General features: G+C 43.5%; 1 protein-coding gene across 1 annotated transcript in view; it reads right to left on the bottom strand.

The window, feature by feature from the left end:
• c16h8orf34 (chromosome 16 C8orf34 homolog) overlaps positions 1-15,865 on the bottom strand; it is an 85,354-nt gene extending 69,489 nt beyond the window's left edge. The window contains exon 1 of the mRNA XM_048265889.1: positions 15,530-15,865. Within this exon, the coding sequence (XP_048121846.1) occupies positions 15,530-15,598 (69 nt within the window). The 5' untranslated portion in view covers positions 15,599-15,865. The remainder of the gene's footprint in view (positions 1-15,529) is intronic.
• Between the last annotated feature and the right edge of the window lie 894 nt (positions 15,866-16,759).

The following is a 16,759-nucleotide window of genomic DNA, read 5'->3' as shown; positions in this document are numbered from 1 at the left end:
TCTAGACTTGCAACAGAGACGCCATAATGAAGGCAAGACAGAAAGACAATACCTCCCAATGCTACGGTTCATTCTCTCTACCTTGTATCAATTTCAGTCTTTTATAGCATCTCCTTGACTATGAACAAATGAAAACCAATAAAATGCTGGAACTAAGCATGAGGAATGAAACACGGACAATGACCTCATTGTTATAGCTATTTGACAGGCCATGGAGCATTTTTAATTTGACAATAACAAATAGTGTTCTGCTTATTTAGTGTTGTGAGTGTGGCCCTCTTCATCAGCATTTGCCATTTGCCTTCACAAAAACAGTGAAGGATACAAATGGACCCACACACACACACACACACACACACACATACACACACGCATAGTCTATGTCTCTCGAACACACACACACACTACACAGAGTTGGAGAAGTTGTAAATACAGCTTCTGAGCTTCCACGGGTAATTAAACTAAATTAGCAACAGGGGGAGAGGGTATATTACAGGGGCCTACAATGTGCGGTTTTTAAAAGGAAGCTGAGTGATCACAACTGTGTTAAGTGCCCTCACCTGGGTGCCCTACCAGCAGCACCAGCACAGGCTGTAATTGCATCTGCGGCCCATGGGAAGAGGAGGCTCAGATCACACACATTTAGAAAACACATCCGTTTTTCCTTCTCCCTCGCCTGGCTTGGCCTTTCCTGGTCCGCGACTCTGTCTGTGTCTGTATCTGTGTCTGTGGACGTCCATCCTGGTAAAAGCTGCTCACGTGTCCTCCTCACCACCCAGGAAGATGAATGGGCCTGCAGCCAGCATGACAAGCAAAAAACCCACGGACGCCTCAATTGGCCTCTGTGCTCAAACGTACTCTGCGCAGGGTACCTACCGCTCTGAAAGCAGCTAACAAAGCCCTCCCAAACACACACACACACACACACACACACACACTCTCTCTCTACCCCCTCTCTCTGCTACTTCAAGTAACCAAGGGAAATATAATGATTGTGCAGAGTGTATGCTGTAATCAGATTTCTCTTGGCAGAAACTGAACAAAGAGTATCTCTCTCTCTCTACCAATCACACACACACACACACACACACACACACATACGTTTACTCACACACATACACACACACAGAAGGACACACATAAACAACACGCACACACACACAACACACATTTGTGTGCCTCCACCCTCACACACACACACACACACACACACACAAAAAAAAACACACACACACTCATATTTAGGCCAGTGTCTCCCTGAACAGGAGCAGTCTGCACTGCAGCCTCTAAAACAATTTCTATGGATTCACTGGCATCAGCAGAATGAGGGGGCGTATGGCTGCTATTTCAGACCAAGTGGCACAACAAAGGGAGTGTGTGTGTGTGTGTGTGTGTGTGTGTGTGTGTGTGTGTGTGTGTGTGTGTGTGTGTGGAGGCTGCTGGGAGCTCCCACTAATAGAAGAATTGTCAGCCATCCAAGTTTGGCTGTGTGGTTTTCAAGGACTACACCTAAACAGCAGCAGAGACTCCCAAGGCCTCCCTCAGTCCCTCATACACGTAGCAAGCACAGGGAAGAGAGAGAGGCAGAGAGAGAGCGAGAGAGAGCGAGAAAGTGAGTGTGTGTGTGAGTGAGTGAGTGAGTGTGTGTGTGTGTGTGTGAGTGAGTGAGTGAGTGAGTGAGTGAGTGAGTGTGAGTGTGTGAGAGAGAGAGAGAGAGAGAGAGAGAGAGAGAGAGAGAGTGTGTGTGTGTGTGTGTGTGTGTGTGTGTGCTTTACTAGTCTCCCTCTCTGAGGCCGAATTAAGGTAACTATCTCGAGCTCGTGGTCAGGCCGCAGGGCAGTGGGAGAGTGCTAGTATTGTACGCTGCAGGGACTACTGAAGCTGTCTCTGGCCGTGGGGCAGTTTGGACATAAAAAAGACTGATGTAATAAAAGGCCTCAACATCGCAAAAACAGACAATAGCAAAACAAACACAAACACTTTCACACACAACACTCAGGCAAACACATTCACACACATTCATACCACACAGAGTCATTCTACATCCAACTCCAGCGTACACACACAAACACAGTCACACACATACATACACATTCACAGACACACACACGTGTTCCCAGGAAGGAATTTCTATTAAGTCTTTCCAGTTTGTTAGAAACAGTACCAACAAACCTCGGTCTGTCAAAACCCATGTCTGATTACCCCCGAGACCAGACAACCTACATTCATTTGGCCAAAGATTTACCCCAAAATCAAAAAGGCCCTTTCCCCCACATCTCACCCCGGATCCTCTAAGGCTTTCCTTTCTGCCCGAGGTTTGTTCTCTTGCCTGGGGCGTCTCTCGGCGCGTCTGCTTGAGTTATCGACGCCTCAGTGAGAGGACACGCCGCCTGATTCACCCCGACAGCACCGAGCCTGTCAGACAGGAACACCGGCCGGCACAAGTTCAAACCAGAGGCCTCGCTCACTAGACTAAATGCATCTCTGCTCATCTTTCTCTGTTCGGTTAGCAGTGCAGTCTAACTGAGGCTACAACTTTGGTCAGCGACAGCAGGGCTTCCTGGTTCACTGGTTTTGCTTGTGCAAAATTCAGAATTGAATTGAGAGTGACTCCTAAATTCCTATTCAATTCTTGAATTTGAATTGAATTTGAACTGAGGTCAAAAACAGGATGTAGAAATACAATTTGAATTTGAATGAAAGGAAGTAGAATTGAAATTCAATGAAAAATTCAAAGAAATTCAATGAAATTCAAAGAATTTCATATACATCATTTAAGGATAGTATATGTCAGATATTATTGCACCAAACACACAACAGTAACCAATTACATTTCCAAAGTAGCCTTCCCAAAACTGAATGTGTGTGACATTCAGCACATTCTTTCTGTTGTGTGACTTTGGAATTGCTTTGAATGGCTTTGAGTTTAATTCCACTTCAATGAGTTCAATTCCACCTGTCATTCCAATTCCAATTTCAATTCAACTTCCTTTGGGTAGAGCCAATTCAATTCAAATTCCAATTCATGAATTGAATGGAGGCCAATTATAAAATTGAGAATTTTGCACAAGCCTGATGTACAGGAGAGTATTTAAACTCTCTGGAGTTCAAACCCATGCCCTTAGTGATGTTGGCACCTTGCCCTACCAGGCGACCTACAGCATTCAAATGCATTAGGTTTCAAAATGAATGCTCAGTTCTCTCTACATGTATGTAAATCACCCCACCCAACCCCCTCTTAGGAGCTGATGTTCTGTTTCCTGCTGTTAAAAGGCGTTGTTTCACCTTAGTGCTTTCTCTAGCGGGTCCAGGCTATGGGCTCTGTTAAGTGAATTGAGCACTGTGACTAAGTGAGCAGGACACTGCAGTGAGAAGACTGGGTCCCTCCTTCTTTTCTGACTCAGGCACGTTTGATCTCCTCAGGTAACTGGGAGAGGAGAGAGGAGCAGAAGAGAGGGAGGAGACGCTGGGCGAGAGCCAGCCCTTGAACAGAGGCTCTGCTGCTCCATGTTTATTAGGGGAAAGGGACAGAGTGAATTCTTGCAGGCAGAGCCGGCCAGTCAAGCTGGGACAGCTTATTTAATACCATGCTACAGCACGGAGTAGTGGGCTTATTTAATACCATGCTACAGTACAGTGCGGAGTGGTGGGCTTATTTAATACCATGCTACAGTGCAGAGTAGTGGGCTTATTTAATACCATGCTACAGCATGGAGTAGTGGGCTTATTTAATACCATGCTACAGCACGGAGTAGTGGGCTTATTTAATACCATGCTACAGTACAGTGCGGAGTAGTGGGCTTATTTAATACCATGCTACAGTGCGGAGTAGTGAGCTTATTTAATACCATGCTACAGCATGGAGTAGTGGGCTTATTTAATACCATGCTACAGCATGGAGTAGTGGGCTTATTTAATACCATGCTACAGCGCGGAGTAGTGGGCTTATTTAATACCATGCTACAGCGCGGAGTAGTGGGCTTATTTAATACCATGCTACAGCACGGAGTAGTGGGCTTATTTAATACCATGCTACAGCATGGAGTAGTGGGCTTATTTAATATCATGCTACAGCACGGAGTAGTGGGCTTATTTAATACCATGCTACAGTACAGTGCGGAGTATTGGGCTCATTTAATACCATGCTACAGTGCGGAGTAGTGGGCTTATTTAATACCATGCTACAGCATGGAGTAGTGGGCTTATTTAATACCATGCTACAGCACGGAGTAGTGGGCTTATTTAATACCATGCTACAGTACAGTGCGGAGTAGTGGGCTTATTTAATACCATGCTACAGCATGGAGTAGTGGGCTTATTTAATACCATGCTACAGCACGGAGTAGTGGGCTTATTTAATACCATGCTACAGCACGGAGTAGTGGGCTTATTTAATACCATGCTACAGCACGGAGTAGTGGGCTTATTTAATACCATGCTACAGTACAGTGCGGAGTAGTGGGCTTATTTAATACCATGCTACAGCACGGAGTAGTGGGCTTATTTAATACCATGCTACAGCACGGAGTAGTGGGCGGTGATTAGAGCTCAATGGGGATGGGGCTTGAGCGAGAGATACTGATTAGAGGGGATGACTCCTAATTAAGGGGAGCCACAGGAGGGCTGGAGACATTTGACATGAAATGACTGCATACACACACAAACATGCGCGTGTGCACACACACAAACACAAACACAAACAGAAAGGCAAAGTACACACATAAATATACTCAACACCCCCTCTTCCCCCCAAAAACACACATATACACACGTAACTAGAAACAGAAAGATACACACATGCATGCATGCACACACACAAAAACACACACACACACACACCTAAGCCCCATGCCCACATCAGTGCCCTTGAGCCCATACTGGGCATAGCAGGCTGGTGCAAGGGGGCTGGCAGAGGCCACACTCTTAATCAGGAGAAAGCCAAGCACACACAGAGCACCGTGCTGCAGACGAGGTCAACACAAAGAATCCCCTCAGAATGCCCTTTCCACTGAACCAATCCGCTCACAGCATCTACCAGTTTCCTAATGGAATTTACAGCAGTTGGTCGTTTCAGTGGCTTTGCCCCTGGTTGAGTGGTAGGGTAACCTTATTTACTGAAATGAGTTCTCGATGGTAACTAGATTTTTACATGGACTTGGAGATCTGAGCAACTATTCAACTAAGTTCAAACACTGTGCTATCCATACTTGACTCTATGAGTCACTGTAACTGAATCATAGTCTTCTGGTGAATCTTAAAGGGACACCAGGCAACATTTTTGCGTTAATTAATCATCTTCGTCGGTATATGGTTAAATGACTCATTACGGGGCGAATGAAGGTTCTCTCGCCCGCCCCTACTGCCTGTAGGAAGAATATCCCGCTTGCAAGTTCGGTGTATCCGACAAGCCGACCTTCAGTCTCACAAAGTCTCAGACATTGCGAGAAGCAGGATCAGTTTACATCCTGCATCCCCAGCGCAGAGGCAGGCTATCGAAAACGCTTAGCGATTGTTGCAAGCGCGGTGTATAATGGCAGAGCCGGTTGAAGAAGCAGCGAAAACCCTTGACGGAAGATGCAAAGAAAGGAAAAAGAGCTTCAGACCGAAGCGAGGGCTCGCGACGATATCGATTATCGCACAGACGGTAGGGGGAGCTTCATAGAGAAAAAGCATCAGGCTTGCCTGGTATTCCTTTAAGGAGTGAAATTTCCACATAGTTAAAAAGTAACTGAGGAGTATACCTGAACAAGCTGAGCAACCTGTTATAAGTGAAACAGAGCATCATGTCCAGATGTGTCTCTAAGTCCCTCTGTGTCCTTTTAACTGAATAAGTCCAGGATGAATGATGCTCTCCCTGATGGACTTGCCCAGTGAATACATTAAGTGACGCGTGAGAAGGGCTGAAGGGCTGCCGCATTAATAATGTGATCAATTAGACCAGTGTGTGTGTGTGTGTGTGTGTGTGTGTGTGAGGGGGGGGGGGGGGGGGGGGGCAACATGGATGGGTCACTGATAAGTCAATTAGAGGGCAGACCTCCGTCAGCCTGGAGGAGACACACAGGATGATAGTGCTCTCTATGCAGCCAATCAGAGAGAGCCAGAGGGAGAGAGAGAGAGGGAGAGAGAGAGGGAGAAAGAGAAAGACAGTCTGCATGCTTGTATATTGATGTCTATATGTTGGTGCCCATTTGTGTGTGTGTGTGTGTGTGTGTGTGTGTGTGTGTGTGTGTGTTTTCTTTCCTCTCTGGAGTCATTAGTATGATCCCTGCAGGAGGGGAGCCTTAGGTGACGTTCACATGTAATTATGCCCCTCTTATCTTATCTGATCTCACTCATTAAGCCCCTTCATGCAGCTGCTACTGGGTTAAACAACGATCACGCAAACACACACACACACAAAATGACACTTTCACACTATGCATCAATGTGCTCACACCATAGAGCTGTGGCAATGGTACATCTGATTCACACTCTCATTTACACTGACCCTGTTGCATTGTAACTACTCAAAAACCGTGCAAAGTAATCCGATATGCAGCAGGATTATGAATACTGTAGGTTGGTATGATTAAGGGTAAGAACAGAGTATAGATATTTGACAATGGACAGATACATTGACACACAGTTAATAGTTTAAAATATGTTATTTTGCGATACTACAGTATACTATACTATACTATACTATGTTACTATACTATACTGTACCACACTATACTATACTATGCTATACTTTAGTGCTCTACTTTAGTGCTCTTCCCTAAATATAATAAACATCAGGTTGACATAAAATGTAATTCCACCTCCTGATGTAAATAAATGGTTCCTGACCGACAATAAATACAAACCCCTTCTGGAGTGTCAGAGGTGTTGTGAGGACATTTCCAGCTTTATTGGTTGATTTTACAGAGGAAATTGAACACAAGTCCAGCGGGGATAACAAAGAATAATTTAGAGGCTGTCAGCCCAACGGGAGGAGATGGTTTTGGGTTTTCAATCTCAGGTGGTTGTCATCAACAATTACAAGGTGGAAACTCCATGATTCGGTCCTGTATTGATTTTATTGACATCACTGGCACTTCTGTTGCATCCAATTTGTCAACCCTGGACTCAGCGAGAGAAGCCGTAATGACAGGATGCAGAGATAGCCCTCCCCTTGAGCCTTCATTATGACCACAGCATAAAACTGCAGAGGAAATTTACTCGCATAACATATCATTATCACTACCACAAATAAATGGGCATGGGGGGGGGGGAGTGTAAACAAACTTTACCACACACTAATATTTCATTTTATAGGCCTATTCAATCTGATGGCACTAGACTGTATATTATTTATTTCTAGGCCTCTTGTTTACCTCTAGTTATAAAACAAAATCCTACACAAGTTTGCTTTTGATAGCAATAATTTAATTGCCATGTGGCCCTTCTTGGTTTAAAACAAAGACACCCTACCCTCCCCCAATCAAATGCTAATGTTGTGGTTCAGGTACACAGGACAAAGGATGTTACCTTGATATAATGTATCCATGTGTCATGAAATGTAAATGTATTCATGTTCGGTATCATTGTGATAGTCTCAGTACAAGGATTGTAATGATTTGATTGTGAGAATGTTTGGAACATTCTATAAGTGATATTTCTGATATATAAGATATCTCTCCTCATGCTAATCAGATAGGTGTGAAGTCGGTGTGAGTAGGTGTGTCTGATGCCAACTGGAGAACCAATCATGTGGGCTTGTTTTGGCGCCATTTTTCTTATTTGTTTAAAGCATTTAAAAGTAACTAAACTGCAATGTTTGTCAGATTTAGAATAAGATTTAGATTTAGACTTGGACTTAGACTAAGATGTAGAACGGAAGAGAGGAGAAGTTGGCTACAGGCCAACCTAGGCCTTCCAGACCATAGACCATTTTTTGTACCCTCTCTGCTTGTAACAGAATAAACTTGATTCCTGAGTTTTTCCTGAAGTTTGCCAGTCTAAGATTTAATATTAAGTAATTATTCACCACAATTACTTTCACTTTTGATGTTGTTTTGATGTTGTTTTTAAACCATGTGTATTGATTCGGTGACCTTATCAGGAAGGCAGAATGTGTAAATCCTTCAGTTAAAATATAAAATATTGCTGAAAATATAAATCACTAAACCATTTTAGTCAAGTCAAGTCAAGTTTCACATTTAACAGCAAAGGCAACCTGCTTGCTAATGTTAAGGTTTTTGAATGAACACTGACATTTATTCCTCCCTCAGAGAAGCTCAAGGTAAGGTATTGGTCCACATAATTGTCAATCAAATTAGTGAACACATATGAGAGGCCAGGCAGAAAGGTCTGAAAGGAGACGCAGATAGGTTTGTCTGAGAGGCATTTGGTTACTGCTACCTTAATCAGCAGGGCATGTACATTGTGTCATTACAGGGAGATAGGTTTGTCTGAGAGGCTTTTGATTACTGCTACCTTAATCAGCAGGGCATGTACACTGTGTTTTTACAGGGAGATGGCTGGACTCTCCTGCTTTGTTTGGAGCACACCTGCTGGGCTGTACTTTATCGCCCCCTCTACATGCACATGTCCTATGCTGACACATAACACGGCATCAGCACACCACAGACCCCAGCACGTCAGCACACACAAAAACACACACACACACACACAAATGCAAGGCTAGCATAAAAAAATACCACAGACACGTGTCCTGCAGAGACCCACATCTGCGCTCAGAAAAACTGTTGACATATAATAGACAAACACACACACACGCACACGCACACGCACACGCACACGCACACGCACACACACACACACATGCACACACACGCACACTTACTCACATGGGGCATACATTTGCAGACTAAGCGGCAGGCTAGTGGACATACTCCCAAAATGCAATCCCACTGACTTATATAAATTATCCACTTAGGCACTGAATCGATAGTGCTCAGCTGATGCTGCTTTTGTGTGTGCATGTGTTTGTTGTGTGTGTGTGTGTGTGTGTGTGTGTGTGTGTGTGTGTGTATGTGTGCATGCATGTTTGCGTGTGCATGTGCATGTGTTTGTGTGCCTGAGTGTGTGGGTTACTGACCTCTATATAGAGCCACGGAGCCCAGGAGATGCTGAGCCGCACAAAATAACCTCAACAGCTTTCCGAGTCTAGAGAGGCGACAGCTGCACCGGTTGAACACTGTCCATGAATCCATTGCACTCAGAAGCAATAGGAGTGGTTGTGTGCAATGAGAGGATCATTGCTCTCTGGCCAGCAGCCTTGGACTGGAGTACTGTAGTTCGCCCATAAGATGGCTTTAATGCAGTCAGAGAGCTTCGAGCCATTTTTTTAAAGATCGACCGCTTCCTTTAAAACAAGGATCCAGACTACTACACACTGCCCTGAGCAAACAGTCAGGTGATGTAACTGCCTTCACCCAAGTGCCAGAGTAAAAAAAGAAAAAAAGAAAATGCACAGCACTAGTGAGATATTCACACACCCCACGGCATTGGCGGCTGGGCAATACAAACTACAGGGGCCCAAGCACATTAACTCAGCGAGGGGGGTTCCAGAGGCCGGGGACCTCTCAGGGTGTTATCAAACAATGTGCCCCGAGAGTGATTTACACACAGACACTCATTTGTCTTCTGGCTGAGCTCCGTCACTGCCCTTAATTGAATTATGCAGAGCAGCCCCGGTGAGTAAATGACCAATGTATTGCTCGGGAGGAAAGAGAAATGGCCGCCCGTGTGCGCTTGTGTTCCTAAAACACTTCAGCGCTGCTACGGTGTTAGTCACTTGCTTTGAAAGATGAGGATTCGAATTCCAATGCTGCAGTGCACAGGGCAAGGAAGCATTGATTTCCACAGGAACATGTCTTTCCCTGTGTTCCACATTGGAATGGTGAGCAACAGAGCTTTCTCAACTGATAAATGAAAGAGTAAAGATTGGTAAGAATGTGTTTTTTAAAAAAGAGATAATTTAATATCACCACTGTGAAAGTGCATTACCTCTAACTCTCCTGCCTGATAATACTCAAGCACATTATTTACACTGATGCTATTATATATGAAGTCCACAAAAAAGAACCTTCTGAAAATAGCTTCAAGGGAGAACAGAGGAGGCAATAAAAGCAGAGGTTCCCTGCCCCATCTTTAATGTGACCCCAGTACAGTTCCACAGCCATTTGTCAAAGGCCAGAGTCTGTAAATCACTAGTTCAACTCTCTACCCACGTCTAATGAAAGCTACTGCATACACAGGAATGCCACTCAGGCAGAACCCACAGGCATCCTAGAGTTCCAGGCTCGTTCCAATCCACAGGCAGATGTTGTGGGTAAGTTTTACAGCAGTGGGGAGTTGTTTAAATGAAGGATGCGGAAAGCTGTGGTTTTGATATCACAGACGCGTCCCGGGCGTGCCCCTTTCTTCCTGTTGCTGTGCCACACTGAGACCGTAGCTCCTAAAATATAAAGTCTTGAAGAGTTGCTCTAAAGGCTAAAATCCACCACCACCAAATCTACCACGGTGACACAGCAGAGAGAAAGTGCTCCGTCAGCAAACGACGTACCATTCCAACTTCATATCCTGTTAGAACACCCACATTTATCTCCCCTAGGCAGACGCAAAACAAACTGACGTGGGCCAGACAACATGTGAGATGGAGATAAAGAGAAAGGCTATTGTCACTTTATTGGGAGAGATATGGCTTCTTTATGAAACTCACCATGAGACACCTTCTGGAAGAGACCATCAATCATGAGCCAAAGCACAAGATACTGAGAAAGACATCTGCTGTGCACAGACTTGTGCAGTACTGCCTTGGTATATTGCTGTATATTTCTATATGATGTCGACACTTTGAAAAATCAAGAATAATCTTTACCTCTCTAGCTGACACTACACTACTAGAGGCCAAAGCTTGTCAGCTACAGCCTGTCAGCTGGCTAAACGCTCAGTACAAGCAATTTGGTATTGTGTGCATTGTAACAACAGTAAGAATTGCAATCCATGCAGTCAACCTACACAAAGGCCATTCAAAGCCATTCAAACAAGAACTAAATTAATTGCTGCAATTATTTTATCATGACGCATGTTTAGTGCATGGTGTTGGAAAGGGTACCTCTGTAAGTGAAATTCATCCAAGTTTCATTAAGCTTATTCATTCTCCTCTTAATATACTTTACTGAGACTTGACATTTACAGAGGATATGAAAGGATTAAGTGACTCAATTTCAGTGAGGGTAGTTTAAAAAAATGTTCCCAAACTCCAGCTAAAATTGGACAGAAATTGCCACAATGTCACACTGAGTATGAATAGTTATATTTACTGCCATTGACTAATGTTGACATTAGAGAACCTTTCTTACTGTGACCATGTACATGTTTTCATTTTACAGACAATTATATATCAAGTCGTGGATTCACTTGCAGGATGTGTACTCAGGAAGAATCCATCCCAAGTCCTTAGTATGTTAGCTCCTAGAAGTATGGCTATACAGCGGGCCCAAATGCAATAACAGGAGAAAAAAAAAGTTGTATTAATTGAAGAAAACACAAAAGAGGTAATAAAAGGAAAAATGGCAAAAAGCAAATAGGAGTACACATATTTCAAATGAATACAGGCTCGTAAGACATGTGAGAATCAAAAACAAAGCCTTTGCTCTGAAAATAGCCTTTTCAAGAGTACAGTAGGTATTGTTTGGGTAAATCATACAGAAAGATCTGATCGTGCTCAAGTCAGTGCAAGCGTTGTAAAGCCCTTTAAAGCTTTTGCTGAATGTAGAGATATTCCTGGTCATGTGCATATCTGGCCACCTCCATAGAACACCAGATTTATCTCATGGCTTAAAGGTGTACAAATGTTGGAAAATGAACGTTCTAAAGAATATCTAGGTTCATTGAATTCAACATAGAATTTTAGAATCTTGAATTGTTGCGGAACGGAATCTCATGTTAGAATGTTCAAAGACCTACAGCTGAACGGTACAGATCTCATTGTCTAAGTCAGGACAGATGGGCTGAGTTAAAAACACACCTCCAGCTTAATCACAGCCGTTACACAGGCATGGAATTTCCCTTTATAAACGGAGGCCTCATTATATTTCCATACAGTTACTTTCATCCTACAGTAGCTCTCTCCACTGTGCAAACAATCATTGTGTTTAGTACTCCCGATAATGCTGATGATAGAGCCACACTTCACACTGTAGCGTCAAACAATAATGTTGGGGAAAGGTTCAGTGTCCCAGGTACTGGGGTTTCTTAGGGAACCTGATGATTACTCTAAAATAATATCCCAGGAATAGACATAATGAGACCTATTGTACTTCCCTTTCAAAGGGTTTGGTTACTCACAGACATCTTCTGACATGTTCTCTTCAAATGCACATAGAAAAAACTGCACAGTATGCTTAAGTGCTGCAGCTAGGTGTGTCTAAAACTACAGTCCTCAAAGACTAACCATAGTACTGCTGAACTGCCTCTCTCCAGGAGAGATTGTAGAAAATAATGAATTCACAAGACCAACAATCACAAAAAACACCCACATAACTTGATATAATAAAGGAAGACATGACAGTCCTGTGACTCTATACTTTGTCATGCTGTTAATGGACTGCACAATTGCAGGAAATGTCACTTTAATTTTCTGTTGTAGGTCTACTTTCCAGTGTTAACCTACAGTCAAGAACTATTGTCAGTGTTCAACCAAATGTGTTTTTCCTCTGAAGAGAAGCTCATTTGGAGTCAAGTCCTGATTTGACAAGTCCTGGTATGTTTGTCTGATCTCATAGACGGCAGATGCATGCCTGATCAGAGACAGATCCGAGAAGCTGTCAGTTGCCTTCTGGGATAATAAAGTCTCACAATGACATCTGCACTCATTTGCTAATATCCAGGCACTTTGTCATATTGAATAGATTTATCACCAGTGCTTATGTAACAGCAGCCGACAGGTACAGTAGCAGCGCTGCACGTAAATAAAGCACTAAGCTACATTTACTCAAAGGTCTCCTGCTGCAATGAGGCTTGATTGTTGGTCCTCATCTGCAGGTTGCTTTAGATAGAAATCCGCCACATGAGTAAATGTGAAATGCAAATGTGCACGTCTTTAAAAATACAACATGAACAAGACAATCTTCAACAATTCAGTGAGGAAATTGCATTCTCTCATTTCATCTACTCGTACAGTCTTTAATCAGATAGCCTTGCACTTAACCAGTGTTGAAAGTTAGCACAGGGCAACCTCCTTGAGTTCAGAGACGACCCAGATCAGGAGATCTCCAATGATTTGATCTCACTCTACCATCACATGCACCACCACGCATGCATATTACATGTAGCCTGACCTCAATTTCCAGTTCACATACAGCCAGAGCATTTCTGATGTATGCTCCATTGGAGTCTATTATATTGAGCTGATGTGTTTGAAATGCCTCTGTCATAATGAAAGCAAATGTGTGAGGGAAGAATTAGATACATAATCCTCAGCTGAACTGAGTGTGCATAATTTTGTCTTGAATGTAGGTCTGATCTGAATTTTTTTTTAATGCTGAACACTTCAATAAATAGGCCTATAAATCAAACAGATTTTCAAATTGTTGTGCTCCTGCAACAGCAGCAAGAATGGCACAAGTGATTCAATTTCATATCTTGTAAAAGCAGATGAGGAGAAAGAAGACATTATTAATGTGACTAACTTATTATGCAAACAGACAAGTTGTTCAGTGGGAAATTAAAAGCTGCTTGCTCGGGGCAGGTGCATCACTGACTTTACTTGAACCCTATCTCATTCCGTAAAGAAGAAATCCGTACAAAGGCGTACAACCAGGTGCTTTCATCCCTAGCCAAAGTCAATCTGCAATCTGCTGCCGCGGCGGAACCGCCAGCGAGCGCGCTTCCCGCGTCGCTCCTCTCTCCCACGACCGATGAGACGCTGCGTTCGCTTAGGGGATGATCATGTCAAAGGCAGAGCGGAACGACACGATCGCCGGCTGCCTGAAAGCGTGACGGGGCCAGCTTTCATGTGACAGACAAGATCGCGGGCTGCGACGCTACCGCCTGGGCTGCTGTCCATGGTGCTGGTGCGCTCCGCTTTCCGCTATTTGGATCTGCTCTGCTTCAACTTTCTGCCTGTTTAGCATTCATTCTCGGTATACAGGAGCGACCACTGAGGACTTGATACATCAGCAGTTTGGTAGCCTTGCATGGTCCAAAACAGACATGCACAACAGGCACACAAGATATCTACACACTCTCACTGTGCATATTTTATAATCTCCAATCGTACTACTGCCTATACATCTAGCCTATTCATGTGAGCTATTGTAAACATGATAGAAAATACACGATGGAGTAACATAAAAATGCAAATTAAACCGTATTTGATACCCATCTATTCACTTCAGGAACCATCTAGTGAAATATGTCAGTATCTGGTTATGCCACCTGTAACAAAGTACAGTCCAATTTTGAATCAAAACGGTAGACACAGTGTATTTATCTTTCAAAGTCAAAAACGTGCCCTTTTGCTCCACATACAACAGTTGACACTGTATGGCACAGGAACAATAAACCACATCAGGGACAGTGAACTCTTAAATGCCTGGCAACAAAGCTATCAACTCCCTCGAAACACAAACATAGTCCCTGCTGTTTTCATGGTAGCCTCGGTCATTAAGACTAGTCAAATCAAGTCATGGACTACAGGTCCATGTGGTAATGGTCAGCATGTTTGCATGACGCTTTGTTTAGGCTATATGAGTTACAAATGCAGAAGCATTTTTGTTCTCATTTTCAGAGGGGGTAAAACGTAGTGTGTGTGTTGGCTCTTAATGAATCAGGCTGCTTGCTGGGGAATCAAATAGACTATAGTAGGCTAGATAATCCGAGGTCAGATTTTTTTTGTCTTGCAAATCGGAGTGATCCTGTTTGTCATATGACATCAAACAGAAGTAGCCTGCATCTTAACACTTGTCCTTAACACTTAACACTTTGAAATCTTACACATACACCTACATTTTTTTCCGACTAAACAGAGTAGCCTACTGGTAGTCGATTAAGCTTGTGTCAAGAAACGTGAGATTCTCATGAGTCCAGTCAGCACGTTACCTCAATTTACCTTGCCTGTCAAACTCGGCAAATTCCCAGATCAACCAAAAACCCTGCGTCTGTGATAGTAGGACACCGACATAAATGGCTAACAGGTATGCAACTTAAACTTAATTAGCTGCTGCCGGGCTATAAAAGTAAAATCAATAGATTATTCAGAATACTATAGTGGCACTGTCACAGGTTCTGAATTTCATTGCAGCTGAAACGGCGAACTTCGGGGATGGTCGAATGAGCTCAAAATACCGCATACCCCGTTTCTGAGAGTACAGGCTATATAGATATTGTGGTGCAAAAGCGACAACAGTGATATCTGCCTTGACCAAATTCGGATTTGCAGTCTTAATGCCGCAGACCGGCAGGCTAAAATTCTGCTGGTCTTCAGTGTAATGTTACATACTGCAAATACAAAACTGACCCATGGATAACAGCTTACCTCAAACAAAGGTCCGATTTTGTTTTTCTCCAGGTAGGACTGAATTCTCGACTGCTGTTGAGACGCCATGAAGAAACTGTATATATTTTATAAAACGTTACGGAACATGAAAACATTGACAGAAGCCGTTGTGCACAAGCTTGCTCACAAAACGATTAAGCTACGAATCGACAGGCTACTATATAAACTAATTGACAGGATGTCAAGAGCGAAAAGTTAGCGCTGCCACAAAGCACATTGTTGAAAGTACCATTCAGGGCTTCTCGTGTCTTGGTTACTACTGAACGGGACCATCCCCTCTCGCTCTCGGTGGAGTGGCTCCTAGCGACGGAGTCTCTCTTAAAGCCAATGGTGAGGATGGTTGTTTAATCGTGATTGGAAATCACCTGCCCATTGGCTTGCACTGTAGATAGAAAAGGTCCTCTGGTGTTTACGTGGGCGTGTTTGGAGGCAAGCCTAGCTTCTGAGCGCTGTTTGTGTTAATATGGTCTTTGCCCTTCACTAATGGCTCCTCCTGCAAATTGTTTAATAAACTTTAATTACACAGTCCGTCTGACACAGTGGCGAGATAGTGGGACAGTTGTCGAGAAGTCTCTTCAGTCGTTGCAAGAATCCACTAACATATTCTTAAACCAGGGTGTTTTTCCTGGTAAAGAGAGTTAAAAGATCAGAACTGAGAGTTACATGATCCCCATAGAACCATATCTCTCCCACCAGTCAAAATTTTTTCAAATGCTTCAAATTTTTTTCAAATGCTATTCTAAAGAACAAAGAACATCTTCCTGCTGCAGGCTCAGCTTAAAAAAAAAAAAAAAAATCCTCCCCCATATGCATACATCCATTCCTCACACACACACACACACCTTGATTAAGAACATCAATATCAAGGAGACGCACATATTTCCAAGAAATAAAAAGTCTATCTGCAGGTGGAACATCCTGCTTAGGTAGTGTTGTTGGATGATGACTGCACATTTATACCAGCTGGGAATGGCAGAGCTGTGAGGGACTGTTTCTGTGCCCACTGTTACATAGCTGCCTAGTAATGTGCCTGCACCACAGGCCTCTGCCAAGGAGAAGAAGGCTGAATGGATAACTTTCTATTCAGTTTACAGCTGCATCTGTTTCAATGTCAAGGCAAGGTGACTGTGGAAGGGTTTGCGCTCCCCAAAGACAAAGTTTGTGAACAGAAACATGGGAATTTAGGGGCAGCCGTGGCCTACTGGTTAG

Source organism: Alosa alosa, chromosome 16 (assembly GCF_017589495.1).
Source record: "Alosa alosa isolate M-15738 ecotype Scorff River chromosome 16, AALO_Geno_1.1, whole genome shotgun sequence".
Taxonomy (NCBI): domain Eukaryota; kingdom Metazoa; phylum Chordata; class Actinopteri; order Clupeiformes; family Clupeidae; genus Alosa; species Alosa alosa.
The sequence above is the reverse complement of the archived record's forward strand: the minus strand, read 5'-3'. Positions and strand labels throughout refer to the sequence as shown.